This window comes from Peromyscus eremicus, chromosome X (assembly GCF_949786415.1).
Source record: "Peromyscus eremicus chromosome X, PerEre_H2_v1, whole genome shotgun sequence".
Classification (NCBI taxonomy): Eukaryota; Metazoa; Chordata; class Mammalia; order Rodentia; family Cricetidae; genus Peromyscus; species Peromyscus eremicus.
The window spans coordinates 37,804,401-37,816,237 of NC_081439.1; the positions used below are offsets into that span (position 1 = coordinate 37,804,401).

General features: G+C 38.7%; 1 protein-coding gene across 1 annotated transcript in view; it reads left to right on the plus strand.

Annotated features, from left to right (window-relative positions):
* Nucleotides 1-10,732, plus strand: part of LOC131900004 (uncharacterized) — a 36,050-nt gene extending 25,318 nt beyond the window's left edge. Inside the window, exons 11-18 of the mRNA XM_059251463.1 lie at nucleotides 1,402-1,489; nucleotides 2,777-2,945; nucleotides 5,142-5,572; nucleotides 6,879-7,028; nucleotides 7,521-7,658; nucleotides 7,745-7,830; nucleotides 8,852-9,044; nucleotides 10,625-10,732. Of these exons, the coding sequence (XP_059107446.1) occupies nucleotides 1,402-1,489; nucleotides 2,777-2,945; nucleotides 5,142-5,572; nucleotides 6,879-7,028; nucleotides 7,521-7,658; nucleotides 7,745-7,830; nucleotides 8,852-9,044; nucleotides 10,625-10,732 (1,363 nt within the window). The remainder of the gene's footprint in view (nucleotides 1-1,401; nucleotides 1,490-2,776; nucleotides 2,946-5,141; nucleotides 5,573-6,878; nucleotides 7,029-7,520; nucleotides 7,659-7,744; nucleotides 7,831-8,851; nucleotides 9,045-10,624) is intronic.
* Nucleotides 10,733-11,837: the final 1,105 nt, after the last annotated feature.

Sequence of the window (11,837 nt, forward strand, 5' to 3'; positions counted from 1 at the left end):
TTTCCAAGGTGTCATTTACCGCATTTACTGTTAGGTTATTTTGTTTGTTTGTTTTTGTTTTTTAAAGTCATATTTATTAACATAATTCATCCTCTTATATTTTGGAGTGATGGAATTTTTCTGTTTGTCCTCTCAAACTAAACCCTTTTTTTTGTGTCTGTGTGTTTTAGAATGTTAGGGATAACCAGGCTTTTACACATATTGGCTAAATGTTCTTCCACTGAATCATACTTCTAATCCTAAGACACAGTACATTTTAAAGTTAAGCATACAAAGTAATGGATTTGCATTATGACATTTCCATATTTATCTATCATATAAAACAGATTTTTAATATAATATCCTTATTAATTCATTGAGAATTTCACATGATATATTTAAATAATACTCACCTCCAGCTTCTCTTTCTAATTCTTCCTAGATCTATTCCCTCATATTCCACCCCTACCCCTTCCAACTTCTTGGCCTCTTTTTTTTTTTTACATATTCTACTTAGTCTGGTTTGTGCTGGCTACATACTCATGGATTTGGGGCTGTCCACTAAAACTTGTTCAGCCTACCAATGGTCATACTCTTAAGTAAAATTGATGCTTCCTTCCCCAGAAAACACCAACTGTCAACAGCTTCCCAAATTAGGGATAGAGGCTTATGAGCCCCTCCCCACTCCATTCTGGAATGTTGACTGACCTGATCTTACATAGATCTCATGCAGGCCATACCACTCCCATGAGTTTATGAATGCAGTGATCCTGTCATGGTCAAGATGACACTGTTTCATCCTTGATCTCTGGTCTTACAGTCTTCTTGACCTATCTTCTGCAATAGTCCCTAAACCTTGTGTGGCAGGGAATCATAGATTTACCATGTAGGACTAAACACTGCAGTAACACTTATTCTCTGCACTTTGACCAGTTGTGAGTTTCTATGTTAACCACTGAATACTGCACAAAGAAACTTCTTTGATGCGTTCCGAGAGCTATACTAATCCATGGGCATAAAGATATTAATTTAGAGGACAGTTTGATACTATGTTATTTAGCAAAATAATGGCAAGTTGATTCACCCTAACGGCTGGTGAGCTCCTCAGCCTTGTGTCCTTTGTCAGATTTATGGTGCTAGTCATCTGTTCTTCCTCCTGTGGTGGGTCCTTCAATCCATTCCGAAATGGGTTGTTTGTCCCCATAGCATTCATGCCACTATTGAAAACATGTGCATATCTTGCCATGCCAGTCATTATTGTTGATCACAATGTTCACAGCTGGTAAGACCACTGATGACTTTTTCCTCCATCAGCCTAAATAACCCTTCCAGTACTTTGAAAGCTAGCCAGCAGAGAGGAAGCTTCCTGGCCAGTACACAAAACACATTTTGATAATGATTTCTTTATGATTTTATATTAAGGTTTCGAAAACGACGCAAGAGGAAGGGAAATCAAAGGAATCGCAAGGCTAAATATTTGAAAACAAAACATCCTGTATCAGCTAATGAAGTATGTACATTGACAGCCGTTAAGTAAAACCATGGACCTTTATACTTGTAATTCTATTATTTAGTTAATATGTGTTGCCAACATAGAAAGACTTTCATTTTAGTAACTGTCTTGTGAGTATGGCAGTGTCCTATAATATGTTTTTTTTTTCTTTCTGTAAGAAATGGCCATGCTTAGAATAGTCCCTGTGATATCTTAAAAAAAAAAATCAAGCTAAACTCCTTTTCAGACATCATAGAAAATGTTTATTTTTTGTATTTTGTAAAGAAAGTTTGAAAGTTGGGCATCTTGACTTATGCCTGTAAGGCTAGAAATTGGGGCAATGAGGTAGGAGGATGGCTGCAAATTTCAGGCCAGATTGTGCTACATATTGAGTTCCAGTAGAACCTGGCCTAAAAAGTGAGACCTTGTAACAAATACAAGTTTATCAAGGCTTGCTTGGATAGTGTGAGAGACTCAACACCTATGCTTGTCATGTAGCTTCCAAATACAAGTACACATGTGCACAAGCACCTTCACATACACATGTGTACACACACATATACACATTATTTATAGAAACAGTTCTTTTAATTTTCATTTTTAGTACATTCTAAGCTGATGGTAGCCTGTTTTATATACCCTTACAGTGCTGAAGAACAGACTGCTCTGTTCACTCTTGCAATGCTGGGTTTCCACAGAGAGCAAAAACTCCCATTTACCATATGGTCATGAGCCGCCATGTGGTTGGTGGGAATCAATCCCAGGTCCTGTAGAAGAGCAGCCAGTGTGCTTGAGCACTGAGAAATCTCACCAGTCCCCACCAAATTGCATGTTAATTTTAGAGAATTTTCTATTTAAGGCTAATTTCTTGGTAACTAGCCTGATTCTAAGTTGAGCATCCATGAGTGGTTAAAATTAGCATTTGACTAAAACACGAGCAGCCTAAGGGGAACTGACAGCAATGGATACCTTACTACAGCCAAAATACTCTTACTGATATCATCCCATTTAATCAACCTAAAACATTAATCATCTCTTACTTGGCTTTCACTTGCTTGAAGCATACTTTCCATGTGCAGGAATTCTGGAAAACCCACCAGTGGCTACTATCCAAAAGATGTTGAAGCTTAGTACCTTACAACAATATTTTAAAGGATATATGTGGGATGTTGTGTTGGCTTTTATTTGATTGAAGTATATTTAAAATTATAAAAAAATAAGTTTGGGTTCTTGCTTGTGTTTCCATTTATTTGTGTCTTATTCTATCTGGTTAGTGAAATGTGTTATCTTCTTTTGGAAATTCAGGTTGAGATTATGGATATTCAACCGGCCACTCAACAAATTCCACTTGAATTAGTTCAGATTAGGCCACCGTCTCAATCAAGTACATGCACAATAATAAGTCTAGATACAAGCGAGAGCACGACCACAAGCGTTTCATCCATAGAATTTTCAGCAGCATCGTTTTCACCAGGTAGGTACAACCAGCTATTTGGATGTGGACTAAATAAATGGGATGACATTTGAGGTGGTTGCAAGGTTTAAAATAAAGATAGTGTCTGGTTTATAATGGTGTGAAATCACAGATGTCAAGTCCAACATTGCTCATTTTTCTGTGAATTTTTTCAGATGATGATTTCAGAGCAATAAAGTAAGAATCTTCTCATAGATTCAAGCAATCAAGGCTCTTACACATTTTATAAATCCAAGCAAGAAATGTGCAGACTTTCCTCCTTTCTGATGAATTAGTATTATTCAGTTGTTTTTTATTTTAATACTACAAATGTTGTGATAGACCTGTCCTTGGAGAAATAATGTTTTATCATTTGTGTCCATGTAGTCTAGTCTATTGCAGGAACATGCTTTTAGTGTTTTTTGTTGATGTTTTGAGACAGAGTCTTGATGTATAATTCACCCTGTCTTAGAAGTCATCACAATCCTTTTACCTCTACTCCTGAGTGCTGGGATGACAGAAACACAGGCATGTGCTTTGCTAGAAAATTTTAATAGGAGGAGAGGCAAATAGGTTAATCCTTCAAAAATACTGCTGTTCCTTTTATGTGTTTCAATAAAGTACTAATTGCACAATTGTACAGAAAAAACTGAAATACTTGAGAAAAAGACGGGTAGCCATTTACCATGTTATTGTAGAGATTTGTATTGTGGAATTTTCAGGTATTGTGGTTAATCTTTTATTTTATTCTATTTTTTTCAGTTCAAGAAGTAGTTTTAATGTTTAAATAGTTTTTAGTAATAATACTTCCATTATTTCTGTAAGTTTCACAGCTCTATTTCAAACTATCCATTGAAAACAGCACAGGGGTGTGTTTGTATGTGTGTGTGTGTGTGTGTGTGTGTGTGTGTGTGTGTGTGACTATTTCTTACATTTACATGAGCAATGATTGCTTATAACCTACATGTCTAGATTTACCTTGTAGGTTTGTTCTGAGGAATTATATTCATTACTGTTAAACCAACTGTGGACAAATCTTATCAGCTCTCACAGCTGTCCTTTCCAGTCAAAAGAGCACATCAAGATATCTAGCAACAAATGTTGAAATTGAGAAACTTCTGGGTCTATTGCTACGGCTTACTGATATTTGAGTTTCTTCGTTTGGTACGAGAAAATTGCAAATATACTGTTAAAGTTCAAAAGTTATTTGGAAGTGGTTGATAGTACAAGAGTTTAGTCTAAATTCTGAACACTGAAATTATCAAGAAACTAGAGTTTTCCAAAATGACTAAAATGGATAATCTAAAACTAATATAATGGTTGACGGGCTATTTGCTTATATCCATAGCATTGTGGTGAGTTGTGCATCCTCAAGTTGCACAGAGCAGTTGGGAGGTGCATTGTGGGTCAATCTGCCTGATTCTGATGTTTACATTTTGTATTTTTTTTCCATTTTAAAATAATTTTGGACTTAGAAGAAAATTTCAATGCAGTACTCAGAAGATAGAGGTAGAAAGACCCAGAGTTTAAGGCCATTCTTGGCTACACAGTGAGTTCAAGGCCATCCTGGAATTCATGAGATCCTGTCACAAAAAATAAAATAATTTGGGTTGAAAGAAAAGTATAGAGAAAAATGAACAAAAGAGAGAAAATTTTAACTATTTTATTCTGATCCCCCTAAAACCACACATTACATAAGCAAAACACCACTGGGTTTCCTGCCTATTCCTAATGGGAAGCCTTTTCCATCTGGCTTCTTTCATTTAGAAATGTACAGTTGAAACTTTCCATGTCACAAGAGGAAACAATGATCCACTTCATTTTATTGTACTTTATGAATATACTACAGGATTTTAGTCTATCCACCAGTGGAAGGACATCTGGGTTGCTTTCAGGATTTTGCCAATTGTGAATAACCTTACTACAAACATTTTCCCAAAAGTTTTCTGTGGAACTTTAAGTTTGCTTGGAAGGTTACTAACAACTGGGCTGGATTTAAGCCCCAGTGTAAACTGGGACATGGACAGAAATTCAGACATACTTTACTTGTCTTTTACTTTCAAATATGAATGGGTTTTAAACTACTGTTATCCAAATGATTCCTAGTACCTGGCACATCTCATTCTTAATCATAAAATTAATCCATACTGTCCTGTTGTATAAAGCTGGCATATTTTACCAGTATATTCATGCTCTCCTTTGTGCTTCCTTCCTCAGCTTCTACATTTGAACAAGGCTCTATGATAGATCCAAAGTACTTTCAAGATCCCATGGACAAAGAATTTGAAGTATCTCCAGAATTTCTTCTCAGTGACAGCGAGGAAGAACAGGCTTCTCCAGAACAAAGAGAATGCAGTAATGAGAATGTGAAGAAACCCTTGGAAGAGGCAATGCGCTCTAATCCCGAAGACCGTGTTATTCATGAAGTGCCTGGTCCTTCACATGAAGATTCCTGTGTGATACTAGAACAAATTGAAGTTAACAAAGACCCTAAAATCCAAGAACCCATCGTGGACCAAGGACAAGAACATCAAAAGATAGTTAAGACAGCCCCAAAGTGTACAAGCACAGTAGTACGGCCTGTGCACCCAAAGGCATTGGTGGAACCTAGGGTGCGCAGAGATTTGCCAGCCACTGTTGTAACTGAGGTACATCTGAAAGTCTTTCAAAATTCATTTTTCTTTTTGTTTGGACCTCTAACATCATTGAGCTTAAATTTACTGTTTGCTCAGGTGTGCTTTATAAAAAGCATGATCTCCATTTTTCAAAAACATATATAACTGTGATGTACTAGCTTTTCAGAAACAGATGAGAACCCTTGAACCTTTACAAACAGGGAGGTTGGATGTTCTCTAAGGTACACCAAACTCCTGTGGTTCTCATCCTGTTAAATATACAAGGATGTTAAATACTTCTGAGAAAATTTGAAGTAAGTGGGAAATTGAGCTGCTCTGAAAATGCAGCATTTCCAAGGGTCCTGCTTTTCATCAGTTGTGAGGCAATGCTAACCATCTCAAGAAAAGACAGCTTTCTTGACAACTCATCCCACCCTTGCCCTCAGCACATACCACAGCGAGCTAGGTTTCTCCTCTTCTGATCTTCTATCCTTGAGACTGTGGACATAACCATGGATTTTGATAATCATTTTTTTATACTAGACAGAATTCTTAAATGTACAGGATGAACAAGCTAGGAAATGAGCTTTGTATCAGTAATGTAGAATGGTATGTACCTATTACGGACTCAAAGATCAGATCTCCTTCTGCAATGACCAAAGTAATCTTCATAAAATGAAAAGCTAAAACACAGGCATTTCTGTTTAGTCCCAGTAGTGTGACAATGGCAAATTTCTGCGCCTCAATGTCTCCATTTTTGAAAAGGCCTTCTTGCCTTTCAGGGATTTCTGGAGTACCATGAAATTTCTTTGAACTATTTAGGAAATCTATGTGAATACATTTACCCTTTAAAAAATGCCTGTACCGCTCCCCCCCCCCAAAAAAAAAGAAGCCGGACGGCAGTAGTGCACCCCTTTAATCCCAGCACATTGGAGGCAGAACCAAACAGATCTCTATGAGTTTGAGACCAGCCTGGTCTACAGACTGAGTTCCAAGACAGGCACCAAAACTACACAAACTCTTTCTCAAAAAAACAAACTAACTAACATTCCTTATGCTAAAATGTTTTTGGTTTTTTCTTCTTTTTTGGATTAAGACAAAATTAAACTCTTAATGCAGTTATGATTTAAAATTCCTAAAATAATAAGTGATGGTTCTGCAATCTGGCTGTGTACAGGAGCTGAGGAGAGCCCAGCCACGTCTTAGCAGGGGCCAGTGCAACTTCTTAATGTTTGGGCTTGGGTGAAAAACACTTTTCCATGTTCACTGTGTTCTGTGCACTAAGGAAAACCATTAACTAAAGCAAGACCTTTGTAATTTTGTGTCCTTCCAATTACAGCCAAGAAGACCATGTCACTTCCGGCGTCCACTTTTGGGAGAAAGGTTTGCCCAACTCTGTGGCCCACGGGTGAGGACACAGGTCTATGATTTGAGTATAAGTAGATCCTTCCATGAGGAACCAACTTCTTACAGAGATATTGAAGAAGAGGTATGGAATGTTCATTTTACTTTTTATAACGGAAATGAAATTACACTTGCATAAAAAGTTTGATTGGCTCCTTTACTTGGCTCAGCCTACCCCATATGCTGCAATTGAGTTGCCCCAAAGAATTAAAAATATCTGTAATAAGTAGATCTGTATACAGGCTCAATGACATGCACATGCTTGTGCAGGTGTTCTGGATTCTCAAAAGTCTGTAACCCAATGGCATGTCTGTAGAGACCAACAAAGGTTTCCTAGTAAGATCTGAACATGCTTTCCTCCTCATAGGAATCTTTTAAAATGTGGGAGTTGGCCTCCCACACATATCTGTGACTAGTGTACTGCCAAAGTAGCCAGTAGTTCCTATAGCCCAGTACCAACACAGACCAGACTTCCATTATTTTCAGATTCATTTGAAGGTTGTTCATTTCTAGCAGGGGTGCTTTTTCAGACATCAAAGTATTTTTATATTTGTTTCTGATGCATCAATACCTGCAGGAAAGGGAACGAGAACAATGTGAATATGAGTTGGCTCAACGTATTGAGATGCTTCGCAATTTACCGTACGAACGACCGATGGCACAGCAACAGATGGGGCAAAGACAAGAAAATCGGGTGTATCGGCCACGAGATCAGGTACAGGAGTAGTCAGAGCCTAAGATGTTGATAAGGGGATGAATGGCATACTGTATCGTTTGACAATAACTGTTGGTTTTGTGCAGGTGGTAACCGTTACTAATAACCTGAGACGATTTCCCATTAATTCCTTTGGAAATAACTCTGCACAACCACGAAGTGAGACACAGAGGTAAAAGACAGATGGATTGGGGAAAAGGGGGGAGGCCATTTCTTTTCCCCTGTTCTTGCCTATATAGAGCCTATTTCAGTATCTGTTGATAAAATGGAGGGTCTTCCACACAGAAAGGCTAGATAAGACACCCTAAAAGCTAGAGATTTCACATATAAACCTTGAAATCATTTGGGCTTCATTGCTCAAGCCCAGACTCTCAGCACAGGGTGTTTGCAGAGAAGTCTTTAGTGACCACAGCTGAGTAACTTCAGAATTACATGTCCATTTTTCAGCTTCTCTGGAATAAAAGCATTGACCATAAAAACCATGGAAGTAGATGTTTTTTACATTCTGTGAACAGGCAACAGCATATAAAGGCTGAACATGGATCATATAGTATGAAGGCATACATACATTCTAGCCCAATTATAATGTCTCTCACTTCAAATACCAGAGAGAAAACACTCTTCTTAGCATGTACTTAAGATCCAATAAGTGCTTTTAAATGAATGCTTTCTTACTGAGGCAGAGTCTCAAAAAGCTATGGGGATTTCCATCTGCCCTTACATGTGGTGAAGTAGGTCAGTGTCATGTTTTGTAATGTTTCTCATCATCAGAGCCTACCTTAAAAAGGATTAAAATGAAGATTCAGGGTCTTTGGTAAGGCTTTGCAATCCATATCATTCCCTGAATTGCCAGAACTTTTGTTTGTGGAAGAGCTCTGGACTTGATGTTAGGAAATATGCCTTGCTGGTAGGTATTACTCAGCCACCAGATCCCTGAGGTAGTCATTTTTAGCCAGATGGAATGGCATATACAAGGCCACAGAGAGCACAGGCATGGTGAAACTATTTATGTGACACAAAAGAAACCAGGTGAGACAAGTGACTTGACTGTAATTTATCTCAGCATCTGTGTTCCTTTTACATTGGCAAGCTCTTATACTGAAAACAAATGTGCACCACTCAAGACCAGGAGAATTTCTCATGGTCCATCATTCTTTGACCTATGTCACTGATCCAAATTTCTTCTTTTGCAGAGTTTGTGATGATAATGCCGATCATACTCCTCCACTGCTGTATCGCCCATTGGTAAGGTCACGTCAAACAACACCAGTGCCACATCAACCAGTAGCAGAGACATATCAACCTCTGGCAGCAACCAATCACTCAGTAGCAGCAGTGTCAAGTCACCCATCTGCAAGTATACAACACCCATTAGCAATGTCACATGTAAGTGATCCCCAATCATCTGAAAGTCTTGACTCAAACATACCAGGACTGGGGATCTCAGAAAATTTCATGCAGCTATGGATGAAATAATAATTTTCACAATGTCATGAGCCACATTACAGAACCTCATCATTTATTAAGGGTCAACAACCCTTGGCTTTACAGACAACTTTCAGTCTTCCACAGCATAGATTACCTAATCAAAGTGAGACACAACTCATTTTTAATGCCAAACACATTGCTGAGTCCAGATTGCTTTCTGGACTTACAGATCTTATGATCCTGCAATACAGTCTAGGTCCTACCTTGGGTGTGTCTCATTATACTGAGAAAATCCCTAAAGTTCACTTTGCTGAATGTGCTTTAACGTAAAGCATCTATGAGGTGCCTTATGTTAGACAGGGCAGACATACTTGGGGGCCATCTGTTGGGGCTGGGATTGCAGTATGAAAGCTGGTCCAGATGACAATAATACAGAAGAATTAGCTCCTCATGTTAAGACCAGCTAGCCCTATGAGGAGCAGAACTATAAAATCTGACAAATTAATAACCCATACAAAAGTGTTTTCATCCTACAACACAATCTACCATAAACAAAGAGAGTAATCAAAAGGATGGTTAGACATTCTAAATGTTTAGAAATTCTAACTAGCTTAATGTATGATATTTTCAAACACATTCCTTGACCAACTCAACCATCAGTGTCATTAGAAATTGGGTCCCGATGAGGGACTGACTATATATAGAGATCAAAATGAGCAAATGATCTGATGGGGCTTTTAGCAAAGTAGACTTTAGTAGTACCCCACTTCTTGCCTTTTACCAAGACAACAACACCCTTGAATGGGGTCCTTATAGTCAGAGTTGTCACCAAGTTGATTTGATAGTACAGGCCAGTGAGGATAGGGTTTCAGATAGCTCATTTTAAGAGAAGAAAAGTAGGAACATTAAGGGCTTCACTGTGAGGCCACACTCTGAATCAGCTCTCTGCCTTCTGGTCATTCCTGCTCTGACTGCCTAGGTCTTTAGCTGTCTGCCCAGATTAGAGCCCAATACCTACTCGATTTTTTTCTTATTCTTATTTTTTCACCTCATTAGATTCCACTTACTGAGTCATAATTTATTTCAAAATATTCAAAAAAAGAGTCCTACAATAGACATCTTTGTAACATTGCCTTTGTGCTTGTTCTCCTCCTCCACTCCCTGGTGGGAGCTGACAACTCTTCTTCCACTCTGGAAATGTAGAAATGCAAGTCCAAGCCTAAAGGTGGACTTTGGCTAGGCCTGGTTGCAGAAAAGTTGAGGGGCAGACACACATGCTTCTTCAGCTTAAAAGGGAATTTTGATGTCTCAGGACTGCCGTTAAGCCAAGAAGCAGCTGGAAGAAAAAATGGTACAGGCCTCATGTCTTTCCCAGTTCTCTCTCTCTCCTACAATCACCCTGTAAGCCCCTACTGCAAAAGAATTTGTCAATTGCTCTCTAGCTTGAAATAAAAGGATCCTTCCATAGGCACAAAATGGGCCAAAGAAGTATAACACAATATTTTACTCTATCATCCTCCCCCTCTTTTTTTTTTCAGCTTGCCTCTTCTAACCCCCGAAGAGAGAATGGGCCACACTTGATTCAGCCTGGTCAAGGAAATTCTTGTCGTTTTCAGGCTGAAGTGAACATTGATCCTCATCCATGAGGGGAAGATGAGGCAGAAGACAGACCACCAGATGGTCTGTGTGGGAAAGGGACATACAAAATGGGCAGAGTCCCTTTATGGGAGAGGGAGGGTGGGTTATTTTTTTCTCTGTTCACCAATTGATTTTCTAATTATTTTTAAAGCATAATCAGTTTATTGGAAATGATGCTACAGAAGCAAACTGTCACATCCCACTTTGGGTGTGATAACAAGTATTCACTGGCCCCTGCTTGCCCCAAGCTATTTCATGTGGCAAGCTGACTTCAATGGACATATTTTCAGGGAATTTTAGCCAAAATAAAAAATGCCACATAAGTTTGCAATATCGAAAATTCATTCCACCATATCCTTTTCCCAAATTCTGGGGTCTTAATCTTGATTTATTCCCACCTCCCTTCTGTAGCCCTAGAGCCCTGTTACATTGGGTAACATATGTGAAATAGGTATCCAATTGTGAGAAATTAATATCTGCTCAAAATAAGGTACATTTTGCTTAATAAACACTATGCTTTACTGTAAGTCTTGTGTCTGTGTGGTTGACTTTGAGATCCTAGGAGTATTACTGACTTGGTGGACCCCTGCATATGTCCTGAAGAAGAACCCATGTTCTAGAGCTAAACATTTCACACAGTGCCTGTTCCTACCATATCATCCTATTTGCCAAACTTACAGATATCAGTGGCTGCTACTCTCCTGTGTGGTTATGAATATTGGCTCCCGCTCTGTCTGCAGACTTTTTGTTTGGTTGGTTTGCCTTTGTGTGTCTGTGTGTTGTCTCTATCTTACTTTTTAAGACAGAGTCTACCACTGAACTTAGAGCCCACAATTAGACTAGACGTGCTGGGCAGTGTGTTTCAGGGATCATGTCCTCAGCCCTTACAGCCTAAAAGGTGATCTTGCTCATTGGTCTAGCACCAAGAACATATCCCCTATTGTCTACACAGTGGTGGAAGTAGGAGAGTTTGGTATTGGTAAAATTATTAAGGCCATTCCTTGTAGTTAAAAGGGAGGTATATTTTGTGGGATAACTTATAAGTAAAGGGATTGGTTACAGGGCCTGGGAAAGGTGTAGCACAGTCTGGCGTTGTTCTCTGGAGAACTCTGC